The 22,168-nt window shown below is 35.9% G+C and overlaps 1 protein-coding gene across 1 annotated transcript in view; it reads left to right on the top strand.

Moving 5' to 3' along the window:
* The window catches only part of SHCBP1L (SHC binding and spindle associated 1 like), a 44,371-nt gene extending 22,930 nt beyond the window's left edge, over positions 1–21,441 (top strand). The window contains exons 6-10 of the mRNA XM_038541747.1: positions 9,371–9,476; positions 17,849–18,002; positions 19,206–19,456; positions 20,320–20,442; positions 21,067–21,441. Coding sequence (XP_038397675.1) covers positions 9,371–9,476; positions 17,849–18,002; positions 19,206–19,456; positions 20,320–20,442; positions 21,067–21,318 — 886 coding nt within the window. The 3' untranslated portion in view covers positions 21,319–21,441. The remainder of the gene's footprint in view (positions 1–9,370; positions 9,477–17,848; positions 18,003–19,205; positions 19,457–20,319; positions 20,443–21,066) is intronic.
* The last annotated feature ends 727 nt before the right edge of the window (positions 21,442–22,168 follow it).

The following is a 22,168-nucleotide window of genomic DNA, read 5'->3' as shown; positions in this document are numbered from 1 at the left end:
CAGGCTCCATGCAGGGATGTGAGACTCCATCCCGGGTCTCCAGGATCACACCCTGGGCTGAAGGTGGCGCTAAACCACTGGGCATGCAAGCTGCCTGGAAACAAGGCCTTTGAATGACACTCTGGACCAGAGGAACTTCATAGGCATATTTAGAGCATTTTTTCATCCTAACCCATCAGAATATACATTATCTTTTAATGCACATGGAACATTCTCCAGAATAGATAACATACTGGGTCACAAATCAGGACTCAACAAGTTCAAAAGGATTGAGATCATACCATGCATATTTTCAGACCACAGTGCTATGAAACTTGAAGTCAACCATAAGAAGAAATTTGAAAAGACCACAAATACATGGAGGTTAAAGAACAGCCTACTAAAGAATGAATGGGTTTCTCCTGAAATTAAAGAAGAAATAAAAAAAATACATGGAAGCAAATGAAAATGAAAATATGACAGTCAAAAACCTTCTGGAGGCAGTAATGGCGATCATAATAAGGAAGTATATAGCAATATAGGCCTTCCTCAAGAAGCAAGAAAAGTTTGAAATACACAACCTAACCTTATACATAAAGGAGATGGAAAAAGAACAGCAAATAAAGTCTAAAACCAGCAGAAGGAAATAGTTAAGATTAGAGCAGAAATAAATGATACAGAAACTGAAAAAATAGTAGAGCAAATCAATGAAACCAGGATCTGGTTCTGTGAAAGAATTAACAAAATTGATAAACCCCTAAGTATACTTATCAAAAAGAAAAGAGAAAGGACTCAATAAAATTAGGAATGGAAGAGGAGAGATCACAACCAACACCACAGAAATAAAATTAGAATATTATGAGCAATTATATGCCAAGAAATTGGGCAATCTGGAAGAAATGGGTATATTCCTAGAAGCACATAAAGTACCAAAACTTAAACAGGAAGAAATAGAATATTTGAACAGACCTATAACCAGCAAAGAAATTGAATTATTAATTAAAAAATCTCCCAACAAACAGGAGTTCAGGTCCAGATGGCTTTCCAGGGGAATTTTACCAAACATTAAAGAAGGACTAATACCTATTCTCCTGAAGCTGTTCCAAAAAATAGAAATGGAAGGAAAACTTCCAAACTCATTCTATGAGGCCAGCATTATCTTGATCCCAAAACAAGACAAAAGACCCCACTAAAAAGGAGTATTATAGACCAATATTCCTGATGAACATGGATGCAAAAATTCTCAACAAGATATTAGCTAATTGAATCTAACAGTAAAAAGGATTATTTACCATGATCAAGTGGGGTTTATTCCTGGGCTGCAGGGGTGGTTCAATGTCCACAAATCAATGTGATACATACACCACATTAATAAAAGAAAGGCGAAGAGCCATATGATCCTCTGAATAGAAGCAGAAAAAGCATTTGACAAAACATAACATCCTTTCATGATAAAAACCCTAAGGAAAGTAGAGATAGAAGGAACATACCTCAATATTATAAGCCCTATATGAAAGACCCACAGTTAATATCCTCTGAGAGTTTTCCGCCTAAAGTCAGGAATACAGGGATTTTCACTCTTACCACTGTTTTTCAACACAGTACTAGAAGTCCTAGCCTCAGCAATCAAGACAACAACAACAAAAAAAATGCATCCAAGTTAGCAAGGAAGAAGTAAAATTTTCACTATTTTCAGATGACATTATACTCTATATAGAAAACCCCAAAGACTCCACCAAAAAACTGATACATTAATTCAGCAAGTTGCAGGATATAAAATCAATGTACCAAAATCTGTTGCTGTTCTATATACCAATAATGAAGCAGAAGAAAGAGAAATCAAGGAATTAATCCCATTTACAATTGCACCTAAAACCCTAAGATACCTAGGGATAAACCTAACCAAAGAGGTGAAATATCTGTACACTTAAAACACTATGGAAGTAATTGAAGAAAACACAAAGAAATGGGAAGACATTCCTTGGTCATGGATTGGAAGAACAAATATTGTTAAAATGTCTATACTATCCAAAGCAATCTACACATTCAATACAATCCCTATTAAAATAATACACAGCATTTTTCACAGAGCTAAAACAAATAATTCTAAAATTTGTATGGAACAACAAAACCCCCAAATACCAAAGTAATTTTGAAAAGTAAAGGCAAAGTGGGAGGCATCACAATTCTGGACTTATAGCTGTATTAACAAAGCTGTAATCAAGACAGTAGGTACTGGCCCCAAAACAGACACATAGGTAAGGAGGAGGGTAGAGAACCCAGAAGGGGACTCACAACTGTATAGCCAACTAATCTTCGACAGAGCTGGAAAGAATATCCAGTGGAAAAAAGCCTCTTCAACAAATGATGTTGTGAAAACTGGGCAGTGACATGTAGAAGAATATAACTGGACCACTTTCTTACACTATACACAAAAATAAATTTAAAATGGATGGAAAGGGCAGCCTGGGTGGCTCAGCGGTTTAGCGCTGCCTTCGGCCCAGGGCATGATCCTGGAGACCCTAGATCGAGTACCGCATCAGGCTCCCTGCGTGGAGCCTGCTTCTCCCTCTGACTGTGTCTCTGCCTCTCTCTCTCTCTCTCAAATAAATAAATAAAATATTTTTTAAAAATAAAATGGATGGAAGACTTAAATATAAAAGATAAGAAACCATCAAAATCCTAGAGCAGAAAATAGGCAGCAACCTCTTTGACCTTGGCTGCAGCAACTTCTTACTAGACAGGTTTCCTGCCTGTGCCAAGGGAAACAAAAGCAAAAGTGATTAGGACCTCATCAAGATAAAAAGCTTCTGCATAGTGAAGGAAACAATCAACAAAACTAAAAGGCAACTGACAGAAGGGAGAAGATATTTGCAAAGGACATATTGAATAAAGGGCTAGTATGCAAAATGTATAAAGAATTTATCAAACTCAGCGCACCTGGATGGCTCAGTCAGTTGAACATCCAACTCTTAGTTTTGCCTCAGGTCATGATCTTATGAGTCATGGGATCAAGCTGCAGATCAGGCTCCATGCTCGGTGGGGAGTCGGCTTGAGGATTGTCTCAGTCTCCCTCTCTCCCTTCTCAGATAAATAAATCTTAAACACACACACATACACACACACACACATCAAATTCAATACCCAAGGAACAATTCAGTTAGGAAATGGGCAGAAGACATGAATAGACACTTTTCCAAAAAAGACATCCAGATGCCAACAGACATGAAAAGATTCTCAGTCACTCTCATCAGGGAAATACAAATCGAGACAACAATGAGAAACCACTGCACACCTGTCAGAATGGCTAAAAATTTTTTTTTTAATTTTTATTTATTTATGATAGTCACACACAGATAGAGAGAGAGAGGCAGAGACACAGGCAGAGGGAGAAGCAGGCTCCATGCACCGGGAGCCCGATGTGGGATTCGATCCCGGGTCTCCAGGATCGCGCCCTGGGCCAAAGGCAGGCGCCAAACCGCTGCGCCACCCAGGGATCCCAGAATGGCTAAAATTAACTCAGGAAACAACAGGTGTTGGCAAAGATACGGAGAAAGGGGAACTCTTGCATTATTGGTGGGAATGCAAACTGGTGCAGCCACAATGAAGAAGAGTTTGGACATTCCTCAAAAAGCTAAAAACAGAACTACCCAAGACCTAGCAATTGCACTACTAGGTATTTATCCAAAGGATATGAAAATGCTGATTCTAAGGGGCACATGTACCCCAATATTTATAGCAGCACTATAAAGAAGAGCCAAATTATGGAAAGGGCCCAAATGTCCATTGACTAATGAATGGATAAAGAAGATGTGGTGTGTACACACACACACACACGAATATTACTTGGCAATTAAAAAGAACAAAATCTTGCCATTTGCAAGGACATGGATGAAGCTAGAGAGTATAGTGCTAAGTGAAATAAGAGAGACAAATATCATTTCCCCCATATGTGGAATTTAAGAAACAAAACAAATGAACATGGGGAAGAGAAGGAAATATAAAATAAAAACAGAGAGGGAGTTAAATCATAAGAGACTCCTAAATATAAAGAACAAACTAAGAGTTGCTGGAGGGGAAATGGGTGATGGGCATTAAGGAGGGCACTTGGGATAAGTACCGGGTGTTGTATGTGGGTGATGAGTCACTGGATTCTGCTCCTGAAACCAGTGCTGCAGTGTATATTAACTAACTTGAAATTAAACTTTTTTTAAAAAAAGATGTATATTGCAGTCTATAGAGAAAACACTAAAATATTTTTTAAAATAATTGGTGAGAATAGATAAAAGTGGAGCCCAAAATGCTTAACTAAAACTAAAAGAGGTGAAATAAATAAATAAAAATAAATAAATAAAAATAAAAGAGGCAGAAAAGGAGGGAAAAATAATGAACAAGTACAACAAACAGAAAATTAATACAGGTATGGTAGATATTAATTCCACTACATCAGTAATCACTTTAAATGCAAATGGTCTAAATATATAAATCAAAAGATAGAGATTGCCGTACTGGATAAAAAGACAAGATCAACTGTATGCCATGTGTAAGAAATCAACCTTACATATAAAGGCTTGGAAATGTTAAAAGTAAAGGGTCAGAGAAAGATACCACATACTAACATAACCATTAAAAACCTGGATTAACTATGTTAATTTCAGACAAAGCAGGCTTTGGGAAGAACTGGTTAAATTATCAGGAATAAATAAGGCATTGCATAATGATAAAGGAGTCAGTTCTCCAAGAAGACATAGCAGTGCTTAATGCTTAATGTGTATACACCCAACAACAGAACATCAAAATATGTGATGCAAAAACTGATAGAAATGCAAGGACAAATAGGCAAGTCCACCATTATAGTTGGGATATTTTAACATCCCTTTTTCAATAATTGATATATCAAGCAATAATAAAGGATAGAAGCATATTCCTCAAATTGATAAAGAACATCTACGAAAAACCTACAGCTGACCTAATACTTAATGGTAATTATGAAACTAGATGCTTTCCCTCTAATATAACAAGGCAAGGATATCTTCTCTTATTACTCCTATTTAATATCACGCTGGAAGTCCTAGATAGTGCAATAGGACAACAAATGGAAATAAAAGATATATAGAGTGGGAAGGAAGAAATAAAACTCTTTGCAGCTGACATAATTTTCTACATAGAAAATCTCAAAGAATCATCATCGTCAACAACAACAATAAAACCCTGGAACTAATAAATGTGAATAGCAAGGTTAATATCCAAAAATCACTTGATTTTTTATATGCCAGCCACAGTTTGAAATTTTAAAAATGTAGTTTATAATAGAACCAAAAAAAAAGAAATATTTAGGTATAAATCTAACCTAAAATATGTATAGGATCTATATGAGGAACACTATAAAACTATGACAGAAAAAAATGTAAATAAATGGAGAGATATTCTCTGTTCATGGATTGGAAGTCAATATTTTCAAGATATCAGTTCCTCCCAACTTGAGGTTCACATTCAATGCAATTCTAATGAAAATCCTAGCAAGCTATTTTGTAGGTATTGGCTATTTTTAAAATTCATATGGAAAGGCAAAACGCCTACAATAGCTAACATAGTACTGAAGAAGAATAAAGTGAGAGTACTCACATTAACCAATTTTAAGAATTATAAAACTATAGTGATCAAGAAAGCATGGTATTGGTGAATAGACACAAAGATCAATGGGACAGAATAAAAGTCCATGAATAGATCTACACAAATATAGTTGACTGGACTTTGGCAAAGGAGCAAAGAAAATTCAGTGGAAAAAGTATTATTTTTAAGAAATGGTGCTACAGAGTAATTGAACATTCATATGCAAAAAGATGAACCGTGAAAGAAAAAAATGAGAAATTGGGCTTTGTTAAAAATAAAAACTTATGTTCTGTGAAAGACACTGTTAAGGGACGCCTGGGTGGCTCAGTGGTTGAGCATCTGCCTTTGGCTCAGGGTATGATCCCAGGGTCCTGGGATGAGGTCTCACATCAGGCTCCCTACAGGGATCCTGCTTCTCCCTCTGCTTGTGTCTGCCTCTCTCTCTGTGTGTCTCATGAGTAAATAATAAAATCTTAAAGAAAAAGGAAAGAAAGAAAGAAAGAAAGAAAGAAAGAAAGAAAGAAAGAAAGAAAGAAAAAGAAAGAAAGAAAGAAAGAAAGACACTGTTAAGAGAATTAAAGACAAGCCAAAAATTTGAGGAAAATTTTTGTAAAACACATATCTCATAAAAGACTTGTATGTAAGAGATGCAAAGATTTCTTAAAATCATTCTGAGTAACAAACAGCCCAGTTAAAAATGGACAAACACTTCTTTTTAAGATTTTTTTTTTTAATTTACTCATGAGAGGCACAGAGAGAGAGAGAGAGGCAAAGACACAGGAAGAGGGAGAAGCAGGCCCCATGTAGGGAGCTGGATGTGGGACTCTATCCCGGGTCTCCAGGATCAGGCCCTGGGCTGAAGGTGGCACTAAACCGCTGAGCCACCGAGGCTGCCCCAAAATGGATAAACATTCTGAACAAACATCTCACCAGAGAAGATATACAGATGGTTAAAAAGTCTATAAAAAGATGCTCAACATCACTGTCATTAGGTAATTGCAAATTGAAGGAATGAGATATCATTACTTATCTATTAGAATGGTTAAAATCCAAAAACAAAACAAAAGCAGAAATAAACAAACAACCCCCCCCCCCCCCCCCCCCGACAATACCAATTGTTGGCAGGGGTGTGGAAAAACAAGAACTTTCATTTATTCTTGATTGGAATGCAAACCAGTGCAGCTTCTTTGGAAGATAGTTTGGCGGTTTCTCAAAAGCTAAATGTAGTCTGAGCATATGAATCAGTAGTAGTGCTCCTAGTTGGCATTTACTCACCTAAGTTGAAAATTTACATCCACATAAAAACCTACACAGAAATAAAAAAAAAGAGGGCAGCCCGGGTGGCTCAGCGGTTTAGCGCCGCCTGCAGCCCAGGGCGTGATCCTGGAGATCCCGGGTCCATTCCCGTGGCAGGCTCCCTGCATGGAGCCTGCTTCTCCCTCTGCCTGTGTCTCTGCCTCTGTGTGTGTGTGTGTGTGTGTGTGTGTGTGTGTGTGTGTGTGTCTCATGAATAAATAAATAAAATTAAAAAATATATATTACTAAGGAATATTCCAAGCAATTATATGCCAGAAAATTAGATCACCAGATCAAATGGACAAAATTCCTGAAAAGAAACTGACTGAAGCCAAAACAGAAAACCTGAGTGAACCTATAGCAAGTAAGGGGATTGAATTAGCAAATTAAAAACTATCCACAAAGAAAAGCCAGAGACCAGATGTCTTCACTGAATTCTACCAAACATTTAAAGGATTAACATCATTTCTTTAACTTCAAAAAAATCAAAGGAAATGCTTACCCAATTCATTCAGTAAGGCCACTATCGTTACCCTCATACTGAAACCACAAAGACATCACAAGAAAAGAAAACTACAGAATAATGTCCCTTATGAATATAGATGCAAAAATTTTCAATTATATACTACAAACCTGAGTCTAGCAGCATATTAAAAGGATCAGACACTATGACTAAGTGGGATTTATCCCAGGGTTGTAAGGTTGGTTTAATGAAAATGAGTCAATATAATACACCATATTAATAAATAAAAGACAAAAGCCACACCTCAATAGACAGAAAAAGAATTTGGCAAAATTCAATGCTTTCATGATAAAAATTTTCAAAACTGTTGGAATAAAAGGTATATTTCTCAGCCTGTTTAAAGCCATCTATGGAAAACCTTTAACTAAATCCTACTTAGTGAAGGAAAGGGTGTTTCCCCGCTAAGATCAGGAAGAGGATAAAGATGTCCATTGTTACCACTTCTACTCAAATTGTACTAGAGATTCCAGCTGGAGCAACAGGTAAGTAAAAGAAAAGCCATCTGGAGGGAAAAGAAGAAGTAATAAAATTGTCTCTGCAGAGGAGAGGATTTTGTTGTATACAGAAAATTCAGTAAAGGAATACTGCTCAGCAATATAAACAAAATGCTGATACACAAAATACCATGATGGATCTCAAAATAGACTGAATTAAAAAAGCTAGACACAAAAGAGTACCTCATATTATTTCACTTTAAAGTTTCATTTTAAAAATCCAAGAAAGGGAAATCTATGACAAAAAGATCAGTGGTTGCATGGGAATAGTTTTGGAGGACTGACTGCAAAGATGCATGAAGGAACCTATCAATGTGATGGGAATGTTCTATATCTTGATCATTGTGATTGAGTAAAATGGGTATACACATTTGTAAAACCTTCTGGAATGGTTTACTTAAAATGAATGTTATGTAAATTATACCTTAATAAATTTGATTTAAAAAAACACTGATATATACTTTTGATTTTAAAACTAGGATTGCTTGATAAACTGTATTTCCTGAATTTAGGATGCTGTACTCTTTGAGCAGCTACTGATAAAGTATATGGTGAAGAAATGTGTGAGTAGTTCTCTTTCTCAAGATCATAACCACTTGCTTAAATAGGTATAAAAAATGCTGAATGGGTTTACTTTTGAAATGTTCAGTGGAACTTTTGAAGCTGAAAAACATTGGTATTAAAGCTGCATCCCATTAGCATCAAGAAATAAAGTGCTACAGAGAACCCAAATGACACCTAAGGAGATTATTAGTAAAGCTACATCAGTTGGTAAAGGAATCCCTTTCAGCTGATAATAATGATAAAAATTATACTCAAACTTTCTTTCTTTTGTTGACACATGATTAAGAGATAGGAAACAGGGATTGTAAGGAAGAGCAGAAAGAACAGAAAGAGTGGAATTAATTAGAAGTTCTCAACAGCAAACAATAATAATAAAAAAAAAAACACAAGTCAGAGAGAAGCTAGAATTGTTCTGTTGGGAGGCCACAGCCAACATATCTATGGATACCGTATCCTTTGAAACAAAACACTATTAGTTGAACACAGTATCTAAAATTGGGCATGTCCCTAAACATTTTTATGCCTCAGTATCATAGGCATAACCCACCTTTGCTTTGTTGTGAGTTCACAATGCAATGGACTATAAAAGCACAATTAAGAAAATTTCCTACTGTATTTGAACAGTTGATGTGACAGGTATTGGTTGTAATGGTTATGTATATAGATTTTCAGGTACAAACAATGAAAATGAAAATATTTTAGAGTTTAAGGATTTAAACACGTAGTCATCTAAAAGATTTTAATCATTTCATTGCTCTCAAGTTGCTCATTGCTCTCAAAGAGCTTAAAATTAGTGAAACCTACTTCTCAAAGATGTTTGGTGCCAAGTTTTATTTTCTAAGTAAGTATAGTTTGCGTCTTTTTCAGTTACCTTAATCGTAATCAATGTTTTCAACTCTAGAGTTCATGGACCTTTCTTTCCAAGAATTCTGAGGCGCAGGAAGGGAAAAAGAGACTTTGGAAAGACTATAACACATATTGTGGCAAAAGTCATGACTACTGACATGGTAAGAAATACACTTTATCTCTATTTGTTCATTTAAGTTGCAGTTGTTTATAATAAAAAAGGAAGCTCTTTGAGGGCAGGGTTCTTGTCTGATATTAATGTCTTATTTCTCCTATTACATCCACTTCAGTGATTAACATAGAATAGATACTAAATAAATAAATGTCAACAACTATTTATTGAGTACAAACCTTGTTGCTAGGTACTATGCTAGTAGTATGGGAAGGATAGGAGACAAATATGAGAAAGACTGCATTTGAGGGAGATATAATTTTGAACCAGGTCCACAGTCTTGCTGCTTCATAGATTTGAGAAGTTTGAATTATGGTGGAGATATGGACATGGAAATAGGCAGTTACAACACAGAATGATAAAAGTATGACAGGAATATGTACATAATGCACACAGGACAGGTATATAAGTCAGAATGAGGAATTATGGTAATGCTAGCAGGAAGAAATAACTCAGCAGAAACCTGAAAGATGAGAACATAAACCAGCCCAAGAGGGAAAAATGTTTTAAGTCAAAAAGTAAATATTTCCATCTCACTTGATGGCTCATTAGTATTTCACAGCTGTCTCCTTGAAACATTCTTTTCTGTTGTCTTCTATTACTGTACTTTTCCTGATTTTCATTCTCTGTAATTTTTTTTCTCCTTCTGTCTTCTAAATGCTTGGTACTTTTTTTCTTTACACTATATTGCCCTTAAGTGATTGATCTGATCTGATCTCTTCCCATTACTTGATTATATATACTGATAATCTAAAATGTGTATCCACAGCCCAGATTTTTGTTCTTTTTTTTAAAGATTTTATTTATTTGAGAGAGAGAGAGAGAGCATGAGCGGGTGGTGGGATGGAGGTGGGGCGGAGGGAGAGGGGTAGGGAGAAGCAGACTCCTCGCTGAGCAGGGATTCCCTAGACAGGGCTCCATCCCAGGACCTTGGGATCATGACCTGAGCTGAAGGGAGATGCTTAACTGAGCCACCAAGGCGCACCTAGATTTTTGTTCTTAGCCCCAAACTTTCATGTCCCGCTGCCTATTGGTCATCACCACTTAATTATCTCACAAGTACATCCTCTTCATGCTAGTAGTGTATTACATTCTTTTTTGTTGTTGTTGTTAAGGTACCCCTGAATTCCTAGAATAAATCCCACTTGATCAGAGTATGTAACTATTTTAGTATGCTGTTGAGTTTGTTTGCTAGAATTTGTATTGTTCAATACCTCTATTTCTTTATTGAGCTACTGTCTAGATGTTCTAGTTATTACCGAAAGAGGAGTGCAGAAATCTCCAACTAATTGCTGTTGAATTGTTTCTCCCTTTAATTCTGTTTGCTTCATATATGTTGAGGCCTCATTGTTTGGTGCATTTATGTTTGTTATATATTTTTGATAAATTTTTTTGTCAATAAATAATGTCCCTTTTAGTCTCTGGTAACAGTTGTTAAGTTAAAATAAGTTAAAATAAGTCTGTTTTGCTTAATATTAGTAAAGTCACCATAGTTTTGTTGTTGTTGTTGTTTATTGTTTGTATGGAATATATTTTTCTATTCTGTCAGTACTAACCTGTTTGCATCTTGGGTTCCAAAGTAGATTCCCTTGTAGAAATCATATAGTTGGATCATATTTCTTTATCCGTTCTATCACTCTCTGTCTTTTAATGATAATCCATTTACATTTGAAGTGACTACTGATATGGAAGATATAATACTGATATAAATACTATGCTCTTATATAGCTTCATTTCCCCCACTGCTATTGTCATAAATTACATCTTTATACATCATCTGTTCATTAACATGTATTTATGTTTATTATTTAATGCATTGCTTTTTTAAATCACTAGGAGGGACACCTGGGTGGCTCAGTGGTTGAGCATCTACCTTTGGCCCAGGGTGTGATCCTGGCGTTCTGGCATCAAGTCCCACATCGGGCTCCCTGCGAGGAGCCTGCTTCTCCCTCTGCCTATGTCTCCACCTTCTCTCTGTCTCTCTCATGAATAAATACAATCTTTAAAATAAAGTAAAATAATCTAGGAAACAAAAAGAGGAGTTATAAGCCAAGATTACAATATTTCTTTTTTTTTTTTTTTATTTATGATAGTCATCAGAGAGAGAGAGAGGCAGAGACACAGGCAGAGGGAGAAGCAGGCTCCATGCACCGGGAGCCCGATGTGGGACTTGATCCCGGGTCTCCAGGATCGCGCCCTGGGCCAAAGGCAGGCGCTAAACCGCTGCGCCACCCAGGGATCCCCAAGATTACAATATTTCTGGCTTCGTATTTACCAATGTAATTACCTTTACTGGAGTTATTTCTTCGTATGATTCTGAGTTACTATCTAATGTCCTTTTCCTTCAGTCTGAGGAACTCCTTTTAATGTATCTTATAGAGAATATCCAGTCTTTTTTTTATCTGGCAATGTCTTAATTATTTTTCATTTTTGAAGGATAGTTTTGCTAGATATAAAATTCCTGATTGATAATACCTACATCCCCTTAAACATGCCATCCCACTGCTTTCTGACTTCCATGGCTTCTGTTGAGAAATCAGCCATTAATCTTACTGCCAATTGTTTGAATATACTGAACTGCTTCTTTCTCACTGCTTTCAAGATTCTTTCTTTGTTTTGACTTTGAACAGTTTGATTATATGTGGTTTGGTTCTCTTTGTGTTTATCTTACTTGATGCGGGTTAAGCTTCTTGGATGTGTGGATTAACATCTTCCAACAAATTTGGAATGTTTCAGCTATTATTGCTTCAAATATCCTTTTTGTTCCTTGCTCTCTTCTCCTTCTAGGACTCCTATAATACATGTTTGTATTCTTGATGGTATGCCACTGGTCCCTTCAACATTGTTCATTTTTCTTTATGCTCTTCAGACTGGATATTTTATTTGTCCCATCTTCAAGTTTGTTGATTCTTTCTTCTCCCACTCAAACCTGATATCTAATCTCTCTAGTGAGAGGTTTATTTCAGCTATTGTAATTTTCAACAATAGAATATCTATTTGGTTCCTTTTTGTGATTTTTATTTCTTTATTGATAGTCTCAATTTGTTCTTTCCTTGTCCTTTTGGTTTCTGTAGTTCTTTGTCCATGGCTTCTTTTATCTCTTTGAGGATATTTAAGACAGTTGATTTAAAGCTTTTGTCTGATAAATCCAAAGGCTTGTCTGGGCTTCCTCAGAGATGGTTTCTGTCAATTTTTTTTTCCTGTAAATGGGCCACAGTTTCCTGTTTCCTTGAATGTCTGGTAATTTTTTGTTGTTAACTGGTTATTTTCAATATTATAATCTAATAACTTTGGAAAGTAGAGTCTACCCTATACCCAGGGTTTGCTGTATTAGTTGCTGAGGACTGCAGTTGTACATTGGGTTAGCAAATTTTCCAAACTATTTTTGCAAAAGCTGTATTTCTTTTTGTGTGTGGCTACTGAAGTTCCATTATGTAATCTCAGCAGGTAGCCAGTGACCTGACAAATTTCCATAAACACCTATAGCTAGAAAACAAAAACAAAAATCTCTGTTTTTCAGATTAGCTTTGAGCTGAGACACTCCTTCAACATTAAGCCAGGCTCCTACAACTGTGCCTTGGCTCTCACCTCTTGCTTGCATAGGGCCCAATTATCAGTGGGAAGCAAAGCCTAGAGTCCTTTCAGATCTCTTCCAAGCATGCATCCAGCCCTGGGCCTGTGCATTTCACTCTAGATGTCCTAGTTTATGAGGTAGCCCTTATTCTTCCAAGAATCTTCCTTCTAACCCTGCTCCATCGTGGACTCTTTCTCTGTCCCAGATAGCTATGTGTATTGTATGTCTTTAAATGCTTTCATGAAGTGATACCTATACTGCCACTAAATTCTGAGGGAGGTGTGAGAAAAAGTCACCTTTGTCAGCCCTTCCTGTGAGATACTAACAGGTCAAAATGTACAACCACATTTTTTTCTTTTTCCTGAAAGAGAGCAAAGGAGGGGCAGAAGGAAAGGGAGAGAGAATTCTTTTTTTTTTCCTTCAAGATTTTATTTATTTATTCATGAGAGACACACAGAGAGAGGCAGAGACATAGGCAGAGGGAAAGGCAGGCTACTTGCAGGGATCCCAATATGGGATTCGATCCCAGGATTCTGGGATCACGCCCTAAGCTGAAGGCAGATGCTCAACCACTGAGCCACCCAGGCATCCTGGAAGAGAGAGAATCTTAAGCTCCACTGTGGAGCTTGGTGTGGGGCTCAATCATGATCTGAGCCAAAATTCAGAGTCGGATGCTTAACTGGCTGAGCCACCCAAGGGCCCCTCACAACCACACTTTTTTTTTTAAAGAATAAGGTTCATGGGGTGCCTGGGTGGCTCAGTGGTTGAGCACCTGCCTTTGGCCCAGGGCCTGATCCCAGGGTTCCCGGATTGAGTCCCACATCGGGTTCCCTGTGGGAAGCCTGCTTCTTCATCTGCCTGTGTCTCTGCCTCTCTCTCTCTGTCTCTCATGAATAAATAAAATCTTAAAAAAAAAAAGAATAAGGTTCATATTGCCACCACCCCATGCCTGCTCCAGCACCAGCAAGCCACAGAAACATGGGCTGTTCTTTCCACAGCTTCTGCCAAGCTGGGGAATAGGAGATGGTAGGTAGGTAGGCAAAAACAACACTTTTTTTTTTTTAACCAAATTTTAACAACTTCTTCATTAAGCACTTCCTTGGTTGCTGTGTTTAATTAGGTTTCAGAGTTCCAAAAATCTTGATTATGGAGTGCCAGGGTGGCTCAGTCAGTTAAGCCATCTGCCTTTGGTTAGGTCATGATCCCAGGGTCCTGGGACCAAGCCCTGCATCAGGCTCTATGCTCAGCCTGTTTTACCCTCTCCCTCTGCCTGCTGCTTTGCCTACTTATGTTCTCTCTGTCAAATAAATAAAATCTATTTTTAAAAAAATGCTGATTCTGTCATTTTTTCCAACTTACTATTTGCTTCAGTGGAAGAACCAATTTTTGGAGCTCTTTACTCCACCATTTTCCATGAATGACATCACCTCTCTTTTGTATCATTCTCTCTTCTATTTCCTTCTTAAATGCATTGAGATGTATTCAGTTGTTTTAAATAACAAAACAATGTATCCTAAATACCATACCTCTATCTCTTCTTTTGCACAGCAAAACCTCTTGAGATATTTATCTGTACTTGTCTCTTATTTCTTCCCATTCATACCTCTACTCACAGTGATCTTATTTCTGCCTCCAGAATACCAGTGAAAATGCTCTTGTAGCCAATGTGGGATCAAACTATGGCTAAATGCAGCAAGCACAACACAAGGATTACCACCATCTCCTTTAATCTTTCAGCATCTGACATTATCAACTACTTCTTCCTTTCATGACATCTTGGTCTCCTGATTTTCTCACTACCTCTCTGGTTACTCCTCAGCTTTGAGTTTGTGGGTTTTTTTTTTTTTTAAGATTTTATTTATTCACTCATGAGAGACACACAGAGAGAGTGAGAGAGGCAGAGACACAGGCAGAGGGAGAAGCAGGCTCCATGCAGGGAGCCCAATGTGGGACTCGATCCCAGATCTCCAGGACCACACTCTGGGCTGAAGGTGGCGCTAAACCACTGACTCATCCAGGGATCCCTGAGATATTCTTTTATTTCTATTCTATAAGTGTTCTTCAGCTTTTTCTCCTAGAGTGCTATCTTTCCTTTTTTATATAATCTTATAGCTAATCTTATCCGTTCCTATTTTATATGTAAACAACTCCAAGATCTTTATGCCTCGTCAAACCTCAGTCCCATATTCTAAGATTGTATTTATTTGACAGTGAGAGCAAGTGAGCACAAGCTGGGGGAATGGCAGAGGGAGAGTTCCGAAAAGCAGGCTCCTTACTGAGCAGGAAGACCAACATGGGGCTGATTCTAGGACCCTGGGATGAGCCAAAGGCAGATGCTTAACCAACTGAACCACCCAGGCACCCTCAGTCCTATATTCTAGACTCTAATGTGCAGTCTACTAGATACTTTTACATAGAGACTCCACCAGTATTTTAAAATAAATGGCACCAAAACTAAACTCATGCTCCCCATCAAACTCCTCTATTGGGTTTCCTATTCTCATGAATAAGAAAAATGAGATGGATTCTAGAGTTCTTCCAAATTATTTATTTACAGAGGGTAATTCTGGTAACCTCCGCCACCAAAGTGTTTAGAATACACACATGAATGAATATAGGGGTTTGCTGATTTAATAAGGATTGAGTTTCAAATATATCTGGGAAAAAATGTTCATTCTTGGTTATAAAGGGAATTTAAATGAGGCAGTGAGGATTTTTGCCTATTAAGGTGGTAAACATTTTAAAAATTTATTATTTTTTAATAATAAATTTATATTTTATTGGTGTTCAATTTGTCAACATACAGAATAATACCCAGTGCTCATCCCGTCAAGTGCCCACCTCAGTGCCCGCCACCCAGTCACCCCCACCCCCCGCCCTCCTCCCCTTCCATCACCCCCTAGTTCGTTTCCCAGAGTTAGTAGTCTTCTATGTTCTGTCTCCCTTTCTGATATTTCCCACTTATTTTTTCTCTTTTCCCCTTTATTCCCTTTCACTATTATTTATATTCCCCAAATGAATGAGACCATATAATGTTTGTCCTTCTCCAATTGACTTACTTCACTCAGCATAATACCCTCCAGTTCCATCCATGTCGAAGCAAATTGTGGGTATTTGTCATTTCTAATGGCTGAGTAATATTCCATTGTATACATAAACCACATCTTCTTTATCCATTCATCTTTCGATGGACACCAAAAGATACCCCACACTGATGAGTTTGCAGCAAAATGAGTTCTCAAGCCCAATTTTAATTGGTTAAAATTTTCTGGAGGGCAACTTAGCAATATGTATCCAAGAAACTTAGTCTTTTATACTTTTGACACAGTAATTCCCCATCTAGTAATTTATCCTAAAGAAATAACTAGATATATGCATAAGGATTTATTTGGTGTAGTATTTTCATATTGAAAAACTGTAAAGCATCTAAAGAGTAACGCAATCAATTATATTATGATATGTCCATATAATACATTTTATGTAATCATTAAAAATTAGGCTTTGAAAAATATTTAAAGACATGGGAAAATATGATGTAATGAAGAGTCAGGGTTCAGGGGTACCTCATGGTGCAGTTGATTAAGCATCTGACTTGGTTTCAGCTTAGGTCATGATCTCAGGGTTGTGAGATCTAGCCCCACATTGGGTTCTGCACTCGGTACGGCGTCTACTTAAGATTCTCTCTCCCTCCCTCTAAAATAAACTTTTTTTTTTTTTAAAGTCAGGATTCAAAGGCATGTTCATGTATGGTATGATATGTTGGTATTACAACAAAGATATGCATGGGAAAAAGACTAAAAGGAAATATCTATATAAATACATATTTAGGTCCAGATTTCCACTTTTGTTATCTTTTCATTTTTTTGTTTTTCTTATAACCATTTTTATAAGAAAAAGGATATATGAATGATAATGCCATTTGTATTTGAACAAAATAGTAGATATTTTCTCAGGATATATTTTTAGTTTTCAAATTTAATTTGAAAGTTCCTCACTCTTCCTAATAAAGAAGTTCTTCTCCCCCCCCCCCTTTTTAAAGATTTTATTTATTTATTTATTCATGAGAGACAGAGAGAGAGAGAGAGAGGCAGAGACATACCCAGGCAGAGGGAGAAGCAGGCTCTCCACAAGGAGCCCGATGTGGGACTCCATCCCAGATCTTGGTATCACACCCTGAGCCAAAGGCAGGAGCTCAACCACTGAGCCACCCAGGCATACCTCTCTCTTCTTTTCTATTCTCAGTGCAGACTCTTGGTATCTTTTTAGTTATACAATATTTAATATATAAAGTTGTATTGATTTACTAAAATTATAGGATTAGCTCGAGTTAAAGAAAATAAAGTAGTAGACTGGAAAGAGACCTGGTGTCATAAAGATCTGGATCTAAAAATTTGCTTAAGCACTCACCAATTCTATGTCCTTGGGCAAATCATTTCATCTCACTGAGTTTCAGTGTCCTTCACCTGATAAAGAACTATTGTGAGGCTTGGGAGGTAATATGCTAAGTTCAAATTCTGCCTTCTGGCACACAGTCTTTAAAATTAAAAATTTTTAGTGTCTGTAAAATTATTAGTGATTGTAAAGAAAATCCCATATCACCATTTCCTTAGTTGATGGACTGAAGATATTTGGAACATTTAATGAACACAAATACATGCAGTATTTACAGTGTATTACAGTGTAATACACAAGGTAATTCTTTGAGAAAAGCACATTACTGATAACTGATTAAAATGACCTGTTTCAGTTTAATTCATTGTTAAAAATGTACTATTTCTTCTTTTCAGGTAAAGGACTTATCTTCAGACACACTTCTCCAACAGCATGATGATTTAGATTTGGCTTTGGATAGTTGTTATAGTGGAGATACAGTAGTTATTTTTCCAGGAGAATATCAAGCTGTAAATCTTGCTTTACTGACTGATGACATCATTATAAAGGGTTAGCAGGGCATTCTTTGCAATCTTTTTATAGCAATGTATACGGGAAAAAATGTGCATTAGAAACATGATTTACCTAACACAAAAATCTCTACGTACCTTTTATTTTTTTTATTTTTTTTTCCTACATACCTTTTAAATTAAGATTTTCTCACCTGTTCATGAATACTATCTGTACAGGTGACCTTATTTGGACATAATGTACCAGAGTGAATCAATGAGATTACTACTTCCCCATGATAATGTAGCAGTATAAGCAGATTCTAAAAAGATCAAAACCAGAAAAAAAAAAAAAGCAAAAACCCTATTGGTAACATTTTTAATTTGCTCCATCTATATTTTTATCCAAACTACTTTTTCTATCTCTATTGCACTTATCACTGTAGTAAGAAAACCCAAATGTAAGGCTATATTAAAATGTATTCAAACATTTTCTCAGGTCAATTCACACGCAAATTTGCTAAAATAGAAGAGTTTACTAAATTTCTTTTAGGTTCTGAACCTCTTTAGTAATTTTAATCCTGCCTTTTGACATTGCAGTTAGGATATTCCCACTGTCAGGCCAAAAGAAAAGAACCAGGTAACTTAGGCTTTTTTGCCCATCAATTCAAAAATTGAGCAAAAATTCACTATATCTTGATAACTAACCAGTAGTATTTGCTGAACTGCATAGGTAATAAGGACTATCCTTGTCATTTTCAAATTTCATAGCTTTCTGGAAGATTCAATCCTTATTTTTAGGTTGATTTTATATTTAGATGATTGCTTTGGCTACTCTAGATCAAAATTGTGGATATGATTAATCTTGTAACCTCTAATTCACAAGTCTCTGACAATCTTTTTTGTTATGGTAATTTACTATGATTTTGAAATCAGGTTATGGTTAAAACAATTTTTATATCTTAGACATTTTGTAAATGACTGCTGATTATGTAATAGGAAATTGAGAAAAATATATTATGGAATGAGTATGTTGAATAAATACATAGGTACATTTGTATTGACAATAAGCCCAGATTCTTCCATCATGGCATCAAAATATGGACAAAAGATTAAAGTATCTAATTAGTTAACAAGTAGATAATTACATATATTACTTATTAAAAATATGTGAAAAGGACAATTAGTAATAGCAAGTACTATTGCATGACTGAAGGACTTTAAACTTTGGGATTACTGATTTGTTTTTGTCTCTGTGAATCAGGAGTTGGAAAGAGAGAGGAAATTATGATTACTTCTGAACCGTCTCATGACAGTTTTGTGGTGTCTAAAGCTGATAATGTGAAGCTAATGCATCTATCTTTGATACAACAAGGGACAGTTGATGGTATTGTGGTAGTGGAGTCTGGTCACATGACTCTCGAAAACTGTATATTAAAATGTGAAGGAACAGGAGTGTGTGTTCTTACAGGGGCTGCTTTGACAATTACAGACAGTGAAATAACTGGTGCCCAGGTATTTCATTTTATAAAAACAGCTTTACACGATAGTAGATAACTATGAGTGATCTTAATGTGCAAAGGACAACAATTACTTTATCTTTGTATGGAGTTACAATCAAGCTTAGAATCTGGTAAAGGACAAGTACAGAGCATCATAGCACATGTAGGAAAAATGAACTAAGTCCAAAGTAAAGAATCATTAGCTTTAAGTGTGATTTTTTTATAATCTAGGAATTGGCAGCTACAAAACAGATCATGAGTCAGTTAACTTGTTAACAGATTAGTTAAAAATAAAAGAGTTCAAGTCTTCAGATAAGAATCACAGAGCATTAAAAGATTAGAAAATTGAGGGATGCCTGGGTGGCTCTGTGGTCAAGCATTTGCCTTTGGCTCAGATCATGATCCTGGGGTCCTGGGATCAAGTCCCAGTATCAGGCTCCCTGTGGGGAATGGAAAGATTAAAGAATGAAAATAATAGTATCCTTTTATAGAATGAATTTCCACCAAATTGAGGAAGTAGATGTTAGCAGCATTAAGGGATTTAGAATACATATAAATACATTTTTATAACTATTTGAAAGAATTGCTTAAGGAGATTTTTGGCCCCCTTCTGGAGATTTCACTTGGGTGGGAGAGCAACGTGACTCAATGAAACTATGTGACCTAACACTCCTTCTAGGCCCAATGATCTTCTAACACAGATAATACTAGTTTTCAACATTTTTAAACATTATAATAAATCATTACCTAATTATATTTTTGTGTAACTTAGTGTTTTGTGAGTACTAATATAGAATTACAATGTTTGTATCTAAAGAAAATTTTGGAGAGGTACATGTGTGTTTTGAGATTGTTTTATTTGCTTTTAATTTACAGGGTGCTGGTGTTGAACTGTATCCTGGGAGCATAGCTGTTTTAGAAAGGAATGAAATTCATCATTGTAATAACCTCAGAACCAGTGACAATTCAAAAAGCACCTTAGGTGGAGTTAATATGAAGGTATTCTCATATACAGTTGTTATATATACAGTTGTTATAAGAATTAGAATTATCACAAAAATACTAAAGTATTATTTCTAGACAAAGTTTAGTTTAAATGTTATCATTGATTTGGAAAATAGTAAAGATAATTAAAATATGGTTTAAATGATGGCTGCTATAAAACAAGTTTAACCTTCTAATTTAATAGTTTCAACTTAAATTCTTAGTGAATAGTTTTGCTTTTATAAAAATGTTTTCGATTTTTCATTGGGTGGATCTGTATATTATGTTTTGGGAAGTAAGGCAAATAAAAAAATAATGAATATATTAAGAAATATTTGTCTTACTCTCAAAGATTATAAGCTAGCCAGTTAAAATAACCAATTATAATAGCAATAATTTTTAAGTGAAGTGCCTTCCAATTCCTTTCTACTTCTGTAAGTTCTACCTTTCTAGATTCCTCTCTAGACTTAATGTAGTTAATGAAGTTTTTCCCTAGAACTGTAGGTTACATATAATTATTTGAAATTACTTTTGAGATGCAGTTGTTTTAAAGAAATGTGTAAAACCAAGAATTCTAGAGTTCATATCTTATTTTTATAGAAATTATTGAAAAACTAATTTCCTTGAATAATTTAACAGGTTCTTCCAGCACCAAAATTGAAGATGACTAATAATCATATTTACAACAACAATGGCTATGGTGTAAGCATTCTTCAACCAACTGAACAATTTTTTATCGTAGCAGAAGAAGCCCTCAACAAAGGGGCAGCTTCAGGGGATAAAAAAGAGGACAGTATGCTCTCCAGGGTAATGCAGAATCTGAACCTAGAGATGAACAACAATAAGATAGAAGCAAACTTGAAGGGGGATATCAGAATAATCACAAGTTAAAGCATCTGGATTTATGTTATGTTTTATATTTCAGATATTTGTTTAGTAAATAATTCTCATATCCCACAGAAATGGTAGCTTTAATTAAATTCAAACCCTATTAAAACTATTAAGCATTCTAAAGCTTTCATTGGATGATTCATTTTAACTTTTTAATATAAGTTTTGAGATATAATTCACACACTATAAAATTCACCCTTTTAAAGTATATAGTTTAACAGTATTTACTGTTTTTAGTTATATAGACCCCACCATCATCACTATTTAATTCCAAAACAAATGTGGTTTTATTTTTTTTTCAAATGTGGTTTTAAACATTGTTTTTGATACTCAGTCCAGTAAGCAGCATTAGGTGTTCTATGCAGATAATAGGAAAAAATTAAATTTATAGCCAATTCCTGATTCATTCCCGTTTATCTGTGCTAGGAACTGGAATTAGGTAAGAAAGCACTGTAGCACTCACTGTATTTATATAGAATTAGGTTCAACTGTAGGAAACAAGGAAATCCAAAGAGAGGTAAAGAATATAGAAACAGATTTCTTCCTCATATTCAAGAAGGCCAGAGGTAATCAGTATAGGGTTAATAGATGTTCCGTGTTTGTATTTAGTGTAGGTAGCTGTCCATGTTAGAAATTCAAATGTTTTCTATCTTGTTTTACCACTGTAGGGTTTCCCATTCAAAATCACCACATGGGCCAAGAAGATGGCAATTGTTGCTCAAGCCATTATGTTTAAATTCCAGCCAAGCAAAAGGGATAGGACCTTCCTACAAAGTTACATTATTCCAACTTTCATGCCTCCCTCCCGCCATGAGCTAATTACATGGCTTCGCCTAATTGCTAAGAATTT

The sequence above is a fragment of the Canis lupus genome, chromosome 7 (genome assembly GCF_011100685.1).
Source record: "Canis lupus familiaris isolate Mischka breed German Shepherd chromosome 7, alternate assembly UU_Cfam_GSD_1.0, whole genome shotgun sequence".
Classification (NCBI taxonomy): Eukaryota; Metazoa; Chordata; class Mammalia; order Carnivora; family Canidae; genus Canis; species Canis lupus.
This window is presented reverse-complemented; position numbering and strand designations above follow the sequence as displayed.